The 20,079-nt window shown below is 35.6% G+C and overlaps 2 protein-coding genes across 2 annotated transcripts; one reads left to right on the forward strand and one right to left on the reverse strand.

The window, feature by feature from the left end:
• Positions 1-847: 847 nt before the first annotated feature.
• Positions 848-13,498, forward strand: LOC107930104 (clustered mitochondria protein). The gene is given in 31 exon segments (XM_016861672.2): positions 848-1,009; positions 1,746-1,995; positions 2,407-2,468; positions 2,667-2,856; positions 2,929-3,069; positions 3,157-3,313; positions 3,433-3,626; positions 3,733-3,834; positions 4,440-4,559; positions 4,562-4,574; positions 5,192-5,320; positions 5,643-6,018; positions 6,158-6,262; positions 6,438-6,556; positions 7,416-7,524; positions 7,606-7,785; positions 8,220-8,354; positions 8,441-8,611; positions 8,704-8,790; positions 8,905-9,036; positions 9,244-9,399; positions 9,623-9,691; positions 10,023-10,181; positions 11,029-11,085; positions 11,159-11,199; positions 11,496-11,615; positions 11,809-12,118; positions 12,211-12,318; positions 12,428-12,499; positions 12,692-12,917; positions 12,920-13,498. Coding segments are annotated over 30 exon segments (4,251 nt in total). The 5' UTR covers positions 848-1,009; positions 1,746-1,769; the 3' UTR covers positions 13,105-13,498.
• A 372-nt stretch (positions 13,499-13,870) lies between these two features.
• On the reverse strand, positions 13,871-16,682 carry LOC107930085 (FT-interacting protein 1). Its single transcript, XM_016861650.2, has one exon. The coding sequence runs from the start codon at positions 16,470-16,472 to the stop codon at positions 14,055-14,057; it is 2,418 nt and encodes an 805-aa protein (XP_016717139.2). The 5' UTR covers positions 16,473-16,682; the 3' UTR covers positions 13,871-14,054.
• Positions 16,683-20,079: the final 3,397 nt, after the last annotated feature.

Below are 20,079 nucleotides of genomic sequence, written 5' to 3' on the forward strand. Positions count from 1 at the left end.
GTCCAAGTATGTCTTCTTCATCAATAAATTTATGTTCTAAAACTTAAAATGAAGTGGTTGTCGACAATTAAGAAGATAGTAATCATTTTTGTTCTTAATAATTGTATTTTCCAATTCTTCACGTTCTTGAATAATTAGTTTCTCAATCCGATTTTTTCTGATCTGAATCGGCTTGTTTGTTCACATCCTTTTGTGGGTATCCTTTTTTCTTATCTGAAATTCTTTTAGTTGTTAATATTCATATCAAGAATTTTAATTTAGGGTTTTCATTAAATAATAAAAAATCCAATCTTTTATTTTTCAGTATTGAATAAAAGAGATAGAGGAATGCAAAGAAGACATACCTCCATCTTTATGAAGCAGTCAATTTTGATTTAAACTATTTTGATATTAATAATAGTTTTTCCAGTCAAATGAAAAAAAACATTGAAAAACAGAAGAGACCGAAGAAAAATTAAAAAAAAATGAGATGAACAGCTTTTTTAGTTAAGGTTTAGGTTTAAAAATTTTAATTAATTAATTTTTTTAATTAAAAATATATTTTCATCCCATTTAAAAATCTAAGTTGACATTTAAAATCTAGTTAGACTGCCACGTAGGATTGCCGTTAGAGAGATAACGGAATTTAACGGTAAAGTAATCACTTTATAACAAAATAATAATATAAGTGACTAAACGTAACATTTCAAATATAAGTGACTAAAATGTAACCTGAGCTAAACAAAAGTTACTATTTTTAAAGATTACCCTAATATTTTTTTTTTTTGAAGATGAAGAGATATAAATTTTAATCTTTTATCCAAATAAAATTATTATAGATATAAGAAAATGTTTTCCTAAAAATGCCTTTAAAAATAACGAACCTACTCTCATATATCTCTTCACTGATATTCCCCGCCGCCAGATAAACCTCTCACCACCACTGTGTCCCAAACAAGCCTCGCCTTTCTCTTCTGACGCAAGCCCTCTATTGCCTTCTAGTTTCCGACACACCAGGAAACCGAATAGGGTAATTTTGGAAACCCTAAACTTGAGCCATGAGATTTTGTGTTATACGCTCTCGGCCTCTGTATCACTCTGTTATATTTTTAATTTATTTTCTGTTTTTGATCGTACTGCTTGGTACTTTATCTCATACTCTCTATTTTTACTTTGTTGAGAAGGAATTTTTTTTTTTCTAAAAGCTATCAGCTTAGAGTAAATAACCGGCCGTTATTGCCGCTATTTAGGTCTTTAGCGGTGGCTCACGGCGTTGCTGCTGCAAAATAGCGTCCACGACACCGCTATTTGAAACTCTGTAAAATAAAAATACAGCATATCTCTACACTTGCTTCTGTTGGATGTATTGTTTCTTAAAATAATTATGGTTTAATGTTTCTGTTTTAATTTCTTCTCTTGTTTTTGCTGATTGTAAGTTTGTCTAATAACGAGTTTGCATCTTATTAGGTGCATTCAGGGGTTCTGTCTTAAAAATGTTTTTCTTTTTAACTTATATTACATGCACAGGCAGACATATTAGTTCAATTTCTAAGGTACTGTTTGTGATATATGACCAGCTCATGGGCTTTTGTTTTTGTTCTCCTTTCTAGTTTATTCTGAGTTTGAATAGAATTCATTGCATTTGTTGCATATGTGTTCATTTTATTGTTAAAATGAAGAGAACTATGTTATACACGTATAATATTTGTAGAATAACCAACTCACTATAGAACTTTTCCAAACTCTTTATATGCTTATAAATTAAGGTATTGGGAATCAAGTTTGTGCAAATGGCGGGGAAATCTAATAAGGGAAGGAATCGGAGAGGGTCACACAATTCAACCACTTGTTCAGAGCAAGCTGTCTCTTCTGATGCTCCCTTGAAGGACAATGTAACTGCTTCCAAGCCTCCTAATGTTGACTCTAATGGAGTTCCAAACACGGTTGAATCATCTGGTTCCAAGTCAGAGTTGACAGAGTCTGAAGATTTGAATTCATCAAGCCAACCAAAGCAAGGTGAATATTATGCATGATTGCTATATTATTACTTTTATTGTGATTTCCTTTCATTAGCATATTCAGATCACCTCTCAAATCTTATAATGATTTCTTTTTTATTTTCAATTGCATAGTGGTTTAAAGAAAGAGTTCCATTGTTTTCCTCCATATGGAAATGATAATCTATGATTTCAATCATTCATCTGTGTATACACGTTCTGTTGTCAAATAAACATGTTTCCTTAAACAATGCGAGACAGATGAATATTCATTCAATATCTTCGAATGTTTTAGACCAGCTTAGGTTCACTTTCTGCTTTTTCTGTTACTTATATGAAATCTTAATTTAAATCTGTTTTATGGTTCTATCGTATGCTTCTTAGATTGCTATTGGACTCACTTTTTTTCTTTTCTTCTATATTGATTCAGGGGACCTTCACCTTTACCCAGTGCCTGTTAAAACACAAAGTGGGGAACGGCTTGAACTGCAGGTGAACCAACTTGAATTTGAAACTATGCCTTCTCTCTCTATATATGCATAGATATGGTTTGCAGATGTGTGTATGTACGTAAGCATCTATATGTGGATGGATTTTCATTGGTTACAATTAAAAATTGAATTCTCTTTTCGCATGGATACCTTATTATTGATGCGGTTCAAATGATGAATTGACTGTATGTATTTGCAGTTGAATCCTGGAGATTCTGTCATGGACATACGACAATTTCTTCTTGATGCCCCCGAGACCTGTTACTTTACATGCTATGATTTACTGTTGCACATTAAGGATGGTTCAACTCATCATTTAGAAGATTATAATGAAATTTCTGAAATAGCTGATATTACTCTCGGTGGTTGCTCCTTGGAGATGGTTGCTGGTATAATTGCTTTGTGTTCTGTTTTATGGTTTTAAGGTCTCTATATGGGCTCTAACCTAAAACTTTTGGCAGCATTATATGATGATAGATCTATCAGAGCACATGTTCACCGCACAAGAGATCTGCTTTCCCTTTCTACACTTCATGCCTCACTCTCGACTTCGCTTGCATTGCAGTATGAGAATGTCCAAAGTAAAGCTCCCAATTCGGGAGGTTTGAAATTGGACCTTAAGTCACTGTCATTATCATTTACCATTTTATAAACTCTGTGATTTTCACTTTCAGTTTTATGTTGTGCAGATGCCACAAAAACTGATGTTCCAGAGCTTGATGGCCTGGGCTTTATGGAGGATGTTACTGGATCATTAGGTAAATTGCTGTGTACACCTTCGAACGAGATTAAATGTGTTGAGAGTATTGTTTTTTCATCCTTCAACCCTCCACCTAGCTATCGAAGGTAAAACGCTGAATTTATATTCTTTATGTTGAATGATATTTTTGTTGTTGATGGTGATTGAGTTTTGGCATTTATCTTGAACGAGTAGTAACAAGACATTTGAACTTTGTTGGGGACAGGCTTGTAGGGGATTTGATCTATTTGGATATAGAAACTTTAGAGGGTAATAAATACTGTATTACGGGAACCACAAAGATGTTTTATGTCAATTCAAGCACGGGGAATGTTCTTGACCCCAGACCAAGCAAAGCTGGTTATGAAGCAACAACTCTTGTTGGACTCCTGCAGAAAATTAGCTCTAAGTTCAGAAAAGGTAACATATATGCAAAACATTCTTTTAAGTAGTGTTGGAGGTTGAAAATTTCTGGTCCATTTTCTGTTATCCACTAATTATTTCCTTTTGTGTACCTGTAATGAAGCTTTCCATGAAATTATGGAGCGGAAGGCCGCTGCACATCCTTTTGAAAATGTTCAATCTCTGCTTCCACCAAATTCATGGCTGGAATTATATCCAGTTCCTGGTAATTTCGACTTCTAAAGTTACTTCAGTGTTCAGCTTTGAAAAAGGAAAAAAGTAGATTGAGCTCTCTAACGTGGAGGGTAATTCTTCTATTGTCTATTTTCTAACACTATTTCCAGTAGGAAGGAAAATTGAGGGAAGGGAAAAAGAAGAGGAAAGAGTAAAAAGAAAGAATGGAAGTTATTTTTTCTTCTTTATGTATGGTATGGAGGATAAGAATAGAGGAAAGGAGAAAGACATAGAAATAAGATAGGGTTTAAAGTTGCAAATAGAATTGTTAATTTATATCCCAGATTTAGAAGGATTGAAATTTGAGGGAAAGGATAGGTGTAAATCCACCTTGGGGAGTTCTATCCTATCAAATGAAGGACAGAGTGAAAAGAAAGTAACTTTTCCTTCTACTCTATTTTCTCTCCATCCTTCTTTCTTTGCTCCTATCTGATATAGTGTAATTTTTTTTTTCTTTTTCGGTATGCTTGCTAGAAATTTTTGCTGCAAGACTATATTTTATTTTCATTTAAAAAAATAAAAAATTAAGTATGTTGCATTGCAAAAGCAGTATTGTTGTACTGCAAAAGCTGATTCTGTTGCTTGTGTTGTTTCCAGATCACAAACGTGATGCAGCCAGAGCAGAGGATGCATTGACTCCTTCATATGGGAGTGAGTTGATTGGCATGCAAAGAGATTGGAATGAGGAACTGCAATCTTGTCGAGAATTTCCACATACAACCCTCAAGAAAGGTACATAATTCATTCCTAAATGTTTGTGACTTTTAATTGTCCTAATGCTTTTTTGGAGAACCTAATTCATTCTGTAGATTTATAGTGCTTATCATCTAACAGCTAACTAGTAATAAAACATCTAATTATTTTTCATGACAAAGTATGTCTAGCTGGATATACGTAATCATTAGAATGCTGATTGTTCATTTTGATAGCATTGTATTATGTTTGAATAACAGTTTTATATGCTTGTGCAATTTAATTAATAGGTACTGTATATTTAAATTTCAATAGCATGCATATCAGACACAGAATAAAATTTTGATGTGTCATATTGAAAACAAACTAAGTGTTTTTAATCTGATTGACATGAATGTTGTAATCTTGAGCCCCAAAATGTGCAGTTAAAGTGTGTGATTGAATAGGAAATTAAGAAATTTAATCGAACACTTTGTTATAATCTTATTCTTAAGATTACAGATTATGAAAGGTACTACTTTGTAATCTGAGAATGAATTACTGTCTTATTTTTCATTTAACCTTGTAATGGACATGCTTGCCACTTATTCACAGGCATTAAGCTGTTATGAATGATTTTGGAGTTTCTGCTTATCATGTGTACAAATTTGTTGCAGGATCCTGCGGGATAGGGCTCTCTATAAAGTGACCTCGGACTTTGTTGATGCAGCAATTAGTGGTGCTGTTGGAGTCATCAACAGATGTATACCCCCCATAAATCCAACTGATCCTGAGTGCTTTCACATGTTAGTGATCCTTAAATGAACTGTGCATTTGATTGAGAATTTTTTGCGAACATTGTTATCTTGCACATTGCCTTTGGAAACATCAGTCATGATTTCTCTGAGGACTTATGCTGTCCCATTTCTCCTCTTCATTTTGTGATATTGTACAAAAGTCCTTCGGATTAGGCATCTCGTAGCAATTTGTCAATTCATTTATTTTGTTCTCTGTGCTTTGTTTAATAAATTCATTTGTTACACTATAACATCACCCCCAAATTGCTTTTTATACTTGTTATTCTATTTTACAATTGAGATAAATTTTGTACTGTCGTTTTTTTCTCAGGTATGTTCATAACAACATATTCTTCAGTTTTGCTGTTGATTCGGATATGGAACAACTGTCAAAGAAACGTGCAGTAGAGACTAATTCAAGTTCTGAGAGCGGAAATGAAGCTGCTTCATCTGAGATGTTGCCTGGAGGTAGAATGGATTCAAATGAGGAAAGATGTCGTAGATCTAGCATAGGGGAAAGTGATAGTATAACGGAATTGGCTCAAGGGTCTGTTGAGACACCGTCGGCTGAGAGTGAGCAGGCTACATATGCTTCTGCAAATAATGATTTGAAAGGAACAAAGGCATATCAGGAAGCTGATGTCCCTGGGCTTCATAACCTTGCCATGGCCATAATTGATTACAGAGGTCATAGAGTGGTGGCGCAGGTGAAGCTGTATATCTTTTCTATTTTAGGAGTTGTTAGATGTGGAATTTTTGTTCCTTCTTCTGCCTAATTTTTTTTATTTATTTATTTTTTTATTTGCTCTAGAATTATGTAATAATTTGATACTTCTCTTTTTGTAGAGTGTCTTACCTGGCATTCTCCAAGGGGATAAATCAGATTCTCTCCTTTATGGATCTGTTGACAATGGCAAAAAGATTTGCTGGAATGAAGATTTTCATTCAAAGGTGAGAAATATGAAATTTAACGTCCTAAAAAAATTGTCTGGTTTCTGTGGCATGTTTGTTGAGTAATCAGCTCTTTCAACATTTATATTTCATGTTATTAAGTTTCAGCTAAATTTGATACTCTTTACATAGAACAAATGTTTTTGTGGAGAGTGCTGACTTCTATGTTCTTTAGGTGCTTGAAGCTGCCAAACGCCTTCATTTGAAGGAGCACACAGTACTTGATGCATCTGGGAATGTTTTCAAATTGGCTGCTCCGGTGGAATGCAAGGGCATTGTTGGTAGTGATGACAGGTGACTTTTTCTTGTGGTTTTCAAGTTAATGAGCTGCATCGATATGGACTGCAATATTTTTTCCTTGACATCTTTTGATACCCACCATTAGCCTTAAATTCATGTTTTGTGACTTACGGTTTAAGACTTTATGTTCACAAATCATGGATTTTTGACGCCATGGGTTCCCACCTGATCTAATCAGGTGGTTTTTTTAAATCAGGCTCAGGTCGGGTTATTATTTTTAAATCAGCCAGGTTCTGGTTTAGGGAGAACCTTGCTCTACCCGAAAATAATTTCAAAAATGCCCTTACGTATAGCATATTACTTGGGTTTAAAAGTTTAACTTTCCCTTCTAGACACATATATTCTTCTTGTCAACCTACCTCTGCTACTGCCTCCCCATCTTTATTTCCTTGAACCTGCAAGTTTCTTTTCTTTTTTACTATTTCTTCTGATTGATCAGTGGTAGTGCTTGATTTGCAGTCTGCCATTCCCCCTTCCTTCGGTTGAGTGTGTCTTCCATTTTTTACATTTCTGATTATCTGACTCTTCCCTTTTCTTAAGAGCTGTAATATCCTCACACTTCACCAACTCCATTCCAGATTAACTCACTGTCTTCTAGCTATCAGTTTATTTTCTTTAAGTTCCTTGTCATAAGAATTGTACCTACTTTGCAGCTCATATAGCTAGATGAGATTAGTTAATATTCTTCCTTGTGATGAATGTTTCTTCCATGAGAGAAGAGATGTATATATTTTTTCATTATATGTGCTAATCAGAGCTAGACCCTTTGCATGTTATAATTTATGCTTAACCACATTTTATCATTAGCTTTATTTTCTTTTCTTTTTCGCCCTAATTCCATTTCTTTTATTAGGCATTATCTTCTGGATTTGATGAGAGCGACTCCTCGTGATGCAAACTTTACCGGACCTGGATCCCGATTTTGTATACTGAGACCAGAACTAATTACTGCATTTGTCCAGGTAGAACATTCATACATTAATGTCAATTTGCAATTTGTTTGAAGTGCTCTTACCTGATGTTGACCTGCTTAACTGGAGAAGGCTCAAGCTCCTGAAAGCTCAAAGTCTGTGCCTAAATGTGAGGGAGAAGTTAATGTGGCAACTGATTCTTCAAAATCTGAGGGAGAGGTTAATGTGGCAACTGATTCTTCAAAGGCTGCTGTTGTTGAAACTCCAGTAGTGACTGAGTCTCATGAAGCTGCAACTTCTGGTGATAACCAGGCAAGGCTCTCTTCATGATAACAAATATCTAAGCTGTTGCTTTTGACTTCCTATATACGCTGTTCAGGTTTACATAGAACACTAGATCTTTTTCTTTTTTGTTGCCAAATGCGGTGAATGGTGATAATTCCCCCCAACTTTGAAAATATGTCTCAAGTGAACAGTTGGTTTGTCAAAGCTTTAAATATTTTCTGCTAAGTTATGTGGATAATGGAATTCTTATTCAAGTCTTTGATAAGGTGGAACTTCCGAATTGTATGAATTTTGTAGCTATTTTTTTAAATGGGGATTAAGGCATTGTGTGTGCATGATAACATGCGCACATAAGATATGAGTTTGTTGGCGTTGAATGTTATATTTAATTACACTTAGTTCTATTATCTTATAATTGTTTGTGGTTAAATATATTTTGCTCATGCTCCTTATGACCACAGGGTATAACCAATGAAGATAATAACAAGGCTGGTACGGAATGTGCTTCTGCATCTGTTAAAAGTTGTGAAACGAATGAGGAGATATTATTTAACCCCAACGTTTTCACTGAATTTAAATTGGCTGGGAGTCGAGAAGTGAGTCTCCTTTATCTGCAACTTTCCTTCCTTTACAATGCTGCTAAACTGTGGATTTTCTTAGCTTTTTCCATTGTGTATGCCAGGAGATAGTGGAAGACGAAGAAAATGTGAAGAAAGCTAGTTCTTATCTTGTAGATGTTGTACTTCCTAAGTTTATACAAGACCTTTGCACGCTGGAAGTTTCACCCATGGACGGTCAGACACTAACAGAAGCACTTCATGCACATGGGATTAATACTCGATACATTGGAAATGTGAGCTTTATGTATTTTGTGGGTTTGTTCATTAGTCTTGCTATTTTGGTAATAGAATATTAAAGCTTTTGGTGAATGGTATAATTTTACAGGTTGCCAATGGAACCAAACATCTACCTCATCTATGGGATCTTTGTTCTAATGAGATTGTAGTCCGGTCAGCAAAGCACATCTTGAAGGTGATGTCCATTTTTTTCCTGCTTGACATCTATTTTTGTTATGGAATGCTTTCTATGTTTTGGAAATTTTGTTGTGAAATTTTTATATGGAAATTGTAATTGCTGGATATGCAGGATGTTCTGAGAGATACAGAAGATCACGATCTGGGTCCTGCAATCTCACATTTTTTGAGCTGTTTCTTTGGAAGTTGCCAATCTGTTGCTGCAAAATTGACTTCTAGCTCACAGTCCAAAAACCATAAGAAAGTATGTTCTATTAGATGAGTTTTTCATCACAAGTAACTAGACTATAAGCAATCTCAGGGCTCTGCAGTATTCGGTGTTTTGATGTGTCAATGATCCAAATCATTATAAGCTTAAGATTCTGTTTTTTAAGAGGAACTGCATTAGGTGATGGTAATCTAGCCTGAACTAGAGTGCCTGAGGTCAGTATTTATGTCCAAATATTTGCAGGAGCAAGCAAGTCATCACTCATCAGGCAAGACGTCTAAGGGACATGCTAGATGGAAGGGTAAAACATCTGCGAGGAAGAATATTTCCTCTTATATGAATGTCAGCTCTGAAAGTTTATGGTCTGAAATTCAGAAATTTGCAAAGCTGAAATATCAGGTATTGAGTTGTATTTTGTTTTTGAGTATGGATGTTTTATAAAGTTGTTAGATTATCTGTTGTCAAGGTGTACTAGTATTACGAATAAATGCTCACCATCATATCTGTGTTTATTGAATCTATGGAAACAGGATAATCCGAGTTTATTTAATCTATGAATATATTTTGCATTGAGTATATTAATTTGTGCTATATGTTTGATTTCTGATTTTTCTTTATGTAGTTTGAGTTACCAGAGGATGCAAGATTACGGGTGAAGAAAATTTCTGTCTTACGCAATATGTGTCAAAAGGTTTGAGTTCTTACACTATGCTATTTCTTACATCCTTCCTTGTTATTTGTTTGATGAGTTGCCAGAGGATGCAGCATGTAAGGAACAAACTGCATAATTTTGTTAGGGTGGTTTCCATCTTTATGTGTTTTGTGGATTGTACTTGACTACATGTGCTTGTGTGTTTAAAGTTTGGATGAATTTCTAGCTTAGGTTACTTAGACACCTTGATTATGTTATATGTGCTATGTAATTTGCACTGCTTCCATCTTCTAGTTTTGAATTTTCGGACAAAATCAAGCTATAACTTCTGGTCAATCACATGCTTACATGAATGGGGTTCTCTATACAGGTTGGTATAACTATTGCTGCTCGCAAGTATGATTTTAACACCGCAATGCCTTTCCATACATCAGATATCTTGAATCTCCAACCTGTAGTGAAGCATTCAGTTCCCGTATGTTCAGAAGCCAAAGATCTTGTAGAGATGGGAAAGGTCCAACTAGTTGAAGTAAGCATTGTATTCCCTTTTTCGGTCGCCAAACACTATGCAATATCTTTAATGTCATGCAGTGTTGTTAAGGTGCGCGCCTAGGCACTAAGGTGCACCGGAAATCACCATTACTCATTTTAACATTCTCAGGCGAAGTGATTTTACTAGGCGCTCGACTTAATTCACTTTTACTGCGCTTTGAGCTCTAAGCTAGGCGACAAAAAAGCTTAGCTTGAGTGAAGCGGTGAGCTAATTTTAATTTTTTTTTTCTTTTTAAAACTCAAATACCCACTTAATAGAGTGAAGTGGTGGAGAGGCAACTTTTAATTTTTTTTTTTCAACTCAAAGACCCATTCAATAGAAATATATTTTAAGGGAAAAAACCCAAATACTCATTGAAGCTGACTATAAACTTTTAAGTTTCTTTTATCTTTTTTATTTTCTAAAGAAAAAACTGAAATATTATTAATTCCTAATCTGACTTTTAACTTTGCTTTCTTTTCTTTCATTTTTTATTTAAAAACTCAATGTTATTATTTCTCTTTATTTTATTAATTGTAAACTTGCTATTCCTCAACTTTATTAGTTAAAATCAGAAACAGACCCTATCAAGCTAAAGGTAAACATTTTTTTTTAATTCTCTATCTATTCTATTATTTCTTATTCTTTTAATTCTTTCTCTTTTATTTTATTTTTCTATTGCAATTTATTCAGTAATTTTGGCAATATAAATTTGGATTGGTTTTCTGTAATTTTATTTTTTCTGCAATTGCAAATAGGTTTATGGTAGAATTGGATTGGTAATTATGTTGAATGTGTATTTATGACGATTTAATAAACTGTTGGGTTCCTGTCTTTCTCCTAGGGCATGCTTACTGAAGCGTACACAATGTTTTCAGAGGCTTTTTCAATACTTCAACAGGTAAGTTGGGTCATTCCTCTTAATATGAATTCATAAAAATAAGCCTTTTCATGATTTATTCAATTGATTTCAGGTCACTGGACCAATGCACCGGGAGGTTGCCAATTGTTGTCGGTAGCTATCACAACTCAAAACATTTTATTGATTTTTTTTTTTAGTCATCTTTTTTGCCTTTGATATTTTTAATTATGCGAAAAAAGAAATATATTATGTCCTCTTTGTATCATCTTAATGGTACTTTGGTTGTATGTTTTGCTTTTATGTAATTGAACCAACCTTTGTTTGTGTTAAAGACATGGTCATTATTATATCTTTCTTCCAAAAATTAGCCAATTTTTTAAAAACATGGGTTGAGTGTTCAGTGTTTTGATTTCCAATCTTGTCTAAATAGTTTGCTTCCAAATTTTCAGGTACCTTGCTATGGTTCTGTATCATGCAGGAGATATGGCTGGGGCCATAATGCAGCAGCACAAAGAACTAATTATAAATGAACGTTGCTTGGGTTTGGACCACCCTGATACTGCTCATAGGCATGGTTCATTTCTCTATGTTCTCTCAGGCACACATAATGGGTTCATTTGGTGTCATGCAATCTGACTTATCCTAATTTCTATTGCTGTGATAGTACTACTTTGAGTTTTGAACTTTGTTTCAGATATTTGTACCCTTTCTTGCCCTTTTCATGGGTCTAAATCAATTTAATTTGCAACTATCCTGCTGCAGTTATGGCAATATGGCCCTTTTCTACCATGGCCTGAACCAGACTGAGCTAGCACTACGACACATGTCCAGGGCACTGCTTTTGCTAAGCCTATCTTCTGGCCCAGATCATCCTGATGTTGCTGCAACTTTCATAAATGTTGCTATGATGTATCAAGATATTGGGAAGATGAATACAGCACTTCGTTATCTGCAAGAGGCCTTGAAAAAGAATGAAAGGTTGCTTGGTGAGGAACATATTCAAACAGCTGTGTGCTATCATGCGCTTGCAATTGCGTTCAATTGTATGGGTGCCTTCAAACTTTCACACCAGGCATGTGTTTCTGGAAGAATAATTCAGTTTTTCTTATAAATAAGTTTAAACAAGATTGATTTAACTCTGACTATTGCTTTTGGTGTGCACAGCATGAAAAGAAAACATATGACATTCTCGTAAAACAGCTTGGTGAGGAGGACACAAGAACAAGAGACTCCCAGAACTGGATGAAGACATTTAAGATGCGTGAACTTCAGGCAAGTGAATGGTCTAATATAGAGGAAAATAGTTATTTGAAGGGTAATGTTTAGTCTGGTTTTCATATTTGTTCTACGTGGTTCCTGAGGTTGCTAATTTGCGTTGCAGTTGAATGCTCAAAAGCAAAAAGGTCAAGCTTTAAATGCTGCTTCTGCTCAAAAGGCAATTGATATCTTGAAGGTATTTTAATCACCCTAGTCTTTCTTCCTCCCTTCTTTTCGCATTGTCAGTTGACTAGTCAACTGCTGTTAGAACTTACGTATGATCTAGGTGCCATTTTCAGTAAATGAGGAGGCAGATCTGAGAGACAAATGATGTTATTTCTTGATATGGTTAGCCACTCTTTATATGATTCATAAATTGGCATCGCAGGCTCATCCAGATTTGATGCAAGCATTCCAAGCTGCTGCTGCAGCTGGAGGATCTGGGAGTTCTAGTGCATCTTTCAACAAGTCTCTTAATGCGGCAATGATTGGTGAGACTCTACCTCGTGGACGAGGATTCGATGAAAGAGCAGCTCGAGCGGCGGCAGAAGTAAGGAAGAAGGCTGCTGCAAGGGGTCTTGTGACTCGCTCACATGGAATACCAGTTCAAGCTGTGCCCCATTAACTCAGCTTCTTAACATGATCAACATGGGGGCGACTCCAGAGGCAGGAGATGGCGGAGAAGCTTCTGGGGAGAAGAGGGAAGAAGCAAATGGGCATCATAATCCAAATGGAGCAGTTGATTCCAAAAAGATGAGTCAACAACATCCAAGGAAGGAGAAGCAGCACCTGTTGGATTAGGCAAAGGCTTGGCTTCATTGGATGCTAAAAAACAGAAAACAAAACTCAAAGCCACATCTTGAGTGGATGTCTACTATGAAACTTGTTCAAGTTTCAGGACTGTTTGTTATTTTTTAACAATTTTCATTCATGGTAAGTGATGAATTGGTACTCAATTGCAAGTCCAGGGAGTAGCATTGCCAGCAAGAACTCAAAATTACATATAATACCTTTTTTGTTTTTGCTTTTGTCCAATAATCTGGCATGGCAGGCTCAGCTTGTTGCTAAGCACTGGGCAGCTTCTGAGGGGAATAGAAATTTAGCATTGTCAAATGAGTTGTTTTCCTTTTGGGCGTATAATTTTAGAATTATGTACTGATCTTATGTTTTTTTAAGTGTTTGGTATTGGACTGTACTGAAATGAGCATTTTCTTTTTGGGTCTCATTTGCTCATAGTAGCATTTTCCAGTTTTCTATTTTGTTCTAGAAGGTTTATACAGACAATTCACTTATAAATTAAAATAAAATGTGGAATTTTGTTTAGTTTTCAAATTAAAAACTAATATTATAAGTTAGTGAGATTTAAATCATATCCCTATCATATTTTCATGTAAAATTTGTACATTTTTCTGATTAATATATTTTGGTAGTCCTCATTCTATTGAAACTATCATACCGATGGATACTGTGGACCAATTCATTCAATGTTTCAAAAGTTTAGTTGAAAAAAAATCTTTAATAAGACTAACAAATCCTAATTAGCAAATTAAGATGAAATAAATCAAGATCGAATAACTTAATTGAACCATTTAACTAAATGCAATTGCAATAAATTTGTATTGCAACTCGCAAGAGGAGCATACTATTTATTTATTTATATCATATTAGCTGATCCTTTTTTTCCTATAAATTGGCCCAAGCCAAGCCAAGGTTGTAGAGCAAACTAGCATCATATCATACGACATACGACATCACAGTAAGCTATCAGTTCGAGCCGGCAGGCGTTTGAAGAAACTGCTGGGCACAGATGGCAGCTTGCTCCGGAACCTGGGGTGGCGCAGATAATACAGGCCGCCAACCAGAGCCACCACTCTGAACGGGGTTGCATACAGCACCACTGCCGCACAAACACAAAACACAATGAAAAGGCTGGTGGCACGTGGATCTCTCCACCCCAGCAGCGACTCAAATCTCTCCCCTTGTGTTGCTATGTCACCTACGACAGTTTGAATCCTCCCTGCAACGCTCCGAAGCCGATCATACCTCATTCTAACTACGTCATGTGGTTTACATGTCGGAAACGTGTCAAACTCTTCGTCTAGCTCGTCCGGATTCACTGACTCCGCCCATGAAAGCTTTGTATCCATGTGGGGTGGGTACCTTGGGCGGTACCTATAGTTCCATAGTCCCACTAGGAACATGTAGAAACATAGCGTCGGCAGAATCAACTCTGGATACCATACGAGGATCAGAAACAGAATATGGACTAGGACCGAGGTGATGGGGTTCTTCCAATAGCAAACATTGCCGAACCATTGACCAATGGCAACCATGCCAGACACGAGTGACATAATGCGGAAGAAATTAGCTTTGCTTCTTCTCATGCTCCACATGTGGGAATCCACATCTAACATATATTCCACCACCTCTTTTCTCAAAGGCGGCTCTGCTCGACCGAGCCGCCTCGCCACGATATTCATGGCTTGGTATCTCAGATTGTCTACCTGGTTAACTGTGAATGGATGTAAATAATGCATCTTAGGCAGCAAGGGTTGCCCATATACGTATATCATGTTAGCAAGTGACAGGGTAGTGAATCTAATCGCCAGTTGTAGCTCCCCCATTTTCTTCAATCCATGTGGGTGTAAGACCAGGAGTGGATAAGAATGTGTGTAAGTCCTATGAGCTTCTAGAGTTGATAGCCGAATCCGCACCTTTCCGATCCGTGCATCTCGTCCTGCATTGCTCCCACCGCCACTGTTACCGCCCAAGTGGCTGTTGTCGAAAACTCCTAGAGTGATCACCGTGCAAGGATCATAAACTTCCCACGTATATTGCTCGTTCCATCTAGGATTGAAAGTCTCCATAATGGTTCTGGTGCGAACCCACTTCTGGCCATACTTAGCCACACAATAAGCATCCGTACTCCCTCGGCCATCCTTCATTTTCATTGGGAGCAGCCCTTGTGCACCCAAAATGCCCACTTCTAGTATCCCAACTGGTTGTTTCCAAAGCTGTTTTGCTGTGGGCTTTTGATCACTAATGTACATTGTTGACTCATCAAGCACATGATATCCACCTTCAAGACAAACTCTCAGATGAATCCTACTAGAAAACTTGAGTTCTTTCCTCCTATCACCTTCCATGACACCAAAACCGTACTTCTCAAGATTGAACCACCGAGAATTCACTGGGCGGTGGTCTAGCCGCTTCTCGAACTCGTTGAGCGGAAGGCTTATCTTCCCCAATACATCTTCCTTCGAAGGGTGCACTCGATCCTCGACAGTAATTAACAGCTGTTCCTCAAATGGCTCAGCCGTGACAAATACCAAATCCTCATTCCACAGCGGGTTCGGTGTCCGGGTGGGGCATATCTTGGTCCGCAGCACTTGGTTGCCTATCTGTGCTTTCACGAACACATCTGGGAGGCGACTTCTATCATTAGCCACCACATCCTGAGCTTCAATCACATTCACCCTCAGGTACCACAGCTTTGGCGACACATAAACCTTGGACCGGATGTTGAAAACACCCTCTCCATGGACAGAAGCAGCATCAGAGTGCCATGCCTCTGGAAATGCTTCATCAGCTTGTGTTCCCATCCAAACCGCAAGCATCACCTCACCCCTCACCTTGCCTTCACCACGCCTGTCCTCTAATCTGTACCATTGAGGAGCCAATGGGCTGTCGGGTGGGACTCTAGTTGGAACCTCGTTCAAATCGAAAACTACCCTTCCAACATAATCATCTCTGCCCGCCATTTCTTTATCCTTCACAAAAACTTCAAGTAACGAGGATTGAACACGGTCCTTAGAGAAAGCGAAAACTTGGTTCCATTCAGGGTTGGATTTCCGATCAAAATGCTTTGTTCTTCCTTTGTAATTCCCCAGCTTTACTTCCACGTAAGGGTCGCAGCTTCCTGTTACGGAACTGGGAGGAAGCTCTTTAGCTTTCACGACCTTGACGTAAAGATAGAACATCTGCTCCACAAGATCGTAAGTGCTTGTGAATCTATCACCACCATTAATCCAACCTCTTCCTCCGAAAGCACCGCCGTTAGGCCATCGCTCGCCCAGCTGGGGACTGGTGTCCTTGAGATTATAGTCCTCCTGGTGATCGCCAGGCAGCAGCGGGGCTTGTGCGTTGAGAGACTGCATACGTTTCTCCATTGGTAGGCCGGGTTTGCAATACTTAGCAGGTGCTGTTTAGGTGAGAATTTAGCAAAGGGAGTAGATGATGAGTGTGCAATGACTAGCTTCATGCTTCTTATGGCACTATTAAGTAAATAAACTTAAGTGTGTATGTGGCTGGTGCAAGAAGCCAAGTTAGTAGGTCCTCACAAGATATCTCAAACTCGATTGTGAAGCAAAGAACGTTGTAAGAAAGGAGATAAAAAAAGATGGAATACTTAAAGATTCTCTTCTCGTTGAAGAAAGGAATGCATTGTTTGAGAAGATGAGTTTGGGTTCAGACTCGGTTGAGTAATTGCATGAAAATTAATCATAGTATAAAGAAAAACAATATTCGCTTATCAACATTTAAATTAATTACTGCATACATTACATTACAATACAAATATACACTACTAGTGCTTGGCCCTCAAACAGATGTTAGTCTCTTATTCTTTTTCCCATATTCGCATAAACCTTACTAAGTAGTTCCCTCCCATGCCCCATGCAGGGATAGTTGATAACATATAATAACTATTTGGCAGTGAAAATCCAGAAGATGTATTTCAAAAATTTTAAAAATTAATTAAACATTTAACAAAATCTTACTCACATTGTGGAATAAAAACTTTCCATCACTTATATACTAAATAATTAAGTAAGCGAGGTAAAGACAGAAACTTTTTTAGGAGAGTTGAAATTTAATTTTAATTTTTACAATAGTAAAAATACAATATTACCATTTGATAACTTATATCTTTATAATTTTTAAAGGATTAAATTAAATTTTTATCATTTTTAGAGGGAGTGAAAGTGCAATTTTATCTTTACTAATTTTAATATTTTAAAAAATTTAAAGGACTTAAATTAAAAAAAATTATTTTAAGGGACGCCGACCACTGCCAGCTCTCTTGGCTACGCCCCTGAAAGTAAGGCCTTACCATTTGTCCATAGTTATTACATTATTAACAAATAGCTATACTTGAATTTTGATATCTCCATTTTTTGATTATATAAAATAGTTAAACTTCAATTTCAATCCCGCTCAAAGTTGAGATGTAATTTTTATATGGAATAAATCCTAAAATTATACATGTATTACGGTTTAATGTATGAACTTTGATTTCGTATAATTTTGTACAAGAAATTTTGATTTGATCCAATTCTTGTAAATTATTAACACAATTATTGATATAACATTATTTTATGTTTATATATTGCATACATAAATAATTATATTTATCCAATATAAAAATAAATTGATGTATTTATACTTTAAATGTGTATGATTAAATCAAAATTAAAGTTTCAAGTACACATTTGAACCACAATTAGAGTTTAACGTATATAATTACACCAAATTAAAGTTTATGTATACAATTGCACATTAAATCAAAATTCATGTATAATTTTGAGGTTTATCTCGTTTTACATTAGATCTTTCTTTTATGACACATGTCATTACTATTTTTCCTTTTTTTACATTATTAACATAATGGTCAAATTTTAATTATGATCCATATAATTTTTTTTTGGTCCCTACACAGCACTCAAGTTTGAAATTTAAATTTTTTTTTACATAATTTGGTACCTCAATGTTTGTTTCAATATTTTATTATGATTAAAATGTTGATATGGATTTTAAGAATTATTAATATAATTGAAATTCTCTACTAAATTTAGGTCTATTATAATGTCATTTTTTGTCACATGGTTACGAAGTTGAGTATATATATATTTTTTAAATTTTAGAATATCTATTACTAAAACTAACAGAAATTTTTTTAAACATTATTAACAACTTGACTTGAATTTTTTAGTTTAAAAAGTATAGACTAATTTTTTTAAAAATAAAAATATAAAGATTGAATTTAAAATATACGAAAAATAAAGAAGGTAAAAATCATAGTAAGAAATAATAATAAAACAAAAAAAAATCTCTAGTTTCCTTTGATTTCTGTGAATGTGGCAAATTGTGAAAATTTAATGAAATTTAGTTAAGTGAGGATTAGGGGCATTCCTTTCGTACGTGCACCGCTAACGGACAGGCAATGCCTAAAGCTAAAAGATGAGGAAACGATGGTTGGGAGTTGAGACAGACAAAAAGCTTAGACTAGATGGAGAGGGAAAGGGGTTTTGCAGGGATTAAACCTACCCAAGGGTGAAGATCTCATCAAGCAGGTTTCCTTTCGACCCATACTTTGCTTAAAGGTTGGTTTTTGCATATACGTAAAGGTGTTTTTATATGTACTTACACCAACCATTAAAAAAACATTGCTTAATATAATGAAGAAAGCATCAGTTAAGAGTTCAAAAAAACAAAACTAACTACTGTTTGACCTGTTTTTGGTCCCATATTCCCTATTGTAACTTTATCATTTTTCACTTGCTTTCCCGACTTGGGTGGCTGAGTGAAGTGAAGCAACATCTCCCCTCCTCTACACTTTCTTTTAACATTTCTTAAAATTACTTATGTTTTTATTTTTAAAAATTAAAAATGTAATTTTCACAATTACTTTTTAATATATATATTGTTACGTTAACTCTGGTTATATGACCCACAAGACTGTTACACTGATAAAGGACAACTTACTTAGCAACTACCCATCTTTACCTCGTAACTTTCAACTCCAACATAATTGATAGGTTTGCACGGAAGAAATCAACCTACACCACTTCAGCCTCCAACTTGATATAAAAGTTATGTATTATTTTTATCTCCTCCATTGTTAGTTTACTCCATTTTTTCTATTTCCATCTTTTTCTTTTCTTAGATATAAAAGGAAAGCTCTTCATTGACTTAAACTTAAATTTTTAGAAAGTATTGTAGAACATAAGCCCAAGCAACATCTAATCAATGTATAATATATATACTATGCTTGCATTAATTATGATTTTTTTTAATTGGATCAATGGTCAAACTGAACATTGATTTTTAATTTCAGCGTCAATTCAATTTAAATTAAATAAATTATTAAAAAATTTAAAACTCTATTTAATTATTCTTGGTTCAGAGCATTTTGCACTCTAATCAATTCAATGTATTGTGTGGACGTGATACATTAGTCAATTTCCCACTGACCAATCTAATTCCAAGCATATGTCACGGGCTTAGATTTTTCGCTTTGCAATCCGTACGGTTTTAGGTAGTTCCTTCACACAAAAACGCCTAAGTGGGTCTAACTCCAAAAAATTGAAGATTCAATAGAATTCCTCCAAGGAACCAACACAAAGTGGAAGCAATTCAAAGATGAATAAAGATGAATGAAAAACAAAGCCACAGAAAAGCTAAGAACATAATAGAGAAGTTTTTGAGTGAATGCTCTCAAGAATGAAGTCTTTTACAATGAGGGGGAAATGCCTCTATTTATAGTCGAGTCTCCTCAAATTCAATGGTACAGATCAAAGTACATCAATGGCTAAGATTAAAAGCTATCTACAAATTAAATCTCTAAGATTACAGAATCATAACTAAGATTGCATATATTCGAAATTACATTCTATATTTGCCAAGCTTTGTAGATGGGCCTTCAATCTCTCCAAGCAACGGGTCAGTTTGATTGGGCCAAATAACCTCCCTTGAACTTGATGGAGCACACCAATGTGT

This window comes from Gossypium hirsutum, chromosome A08, assembly GCF_007990345.1.
Source record: "Gossypium hirsutum isolate 1008001.06 chromosome A08, Gossypium_hirsutum_v2.1, whole genome shotgun sequence".
Classification (NCBI taxonomy): domain Eukaryota; kingdom Viridiplantae; phylum Streptophyta; class Magnoliopsida; order Malvales; family Malvaceae; genus Gossypium; species Gossypium hirsutum.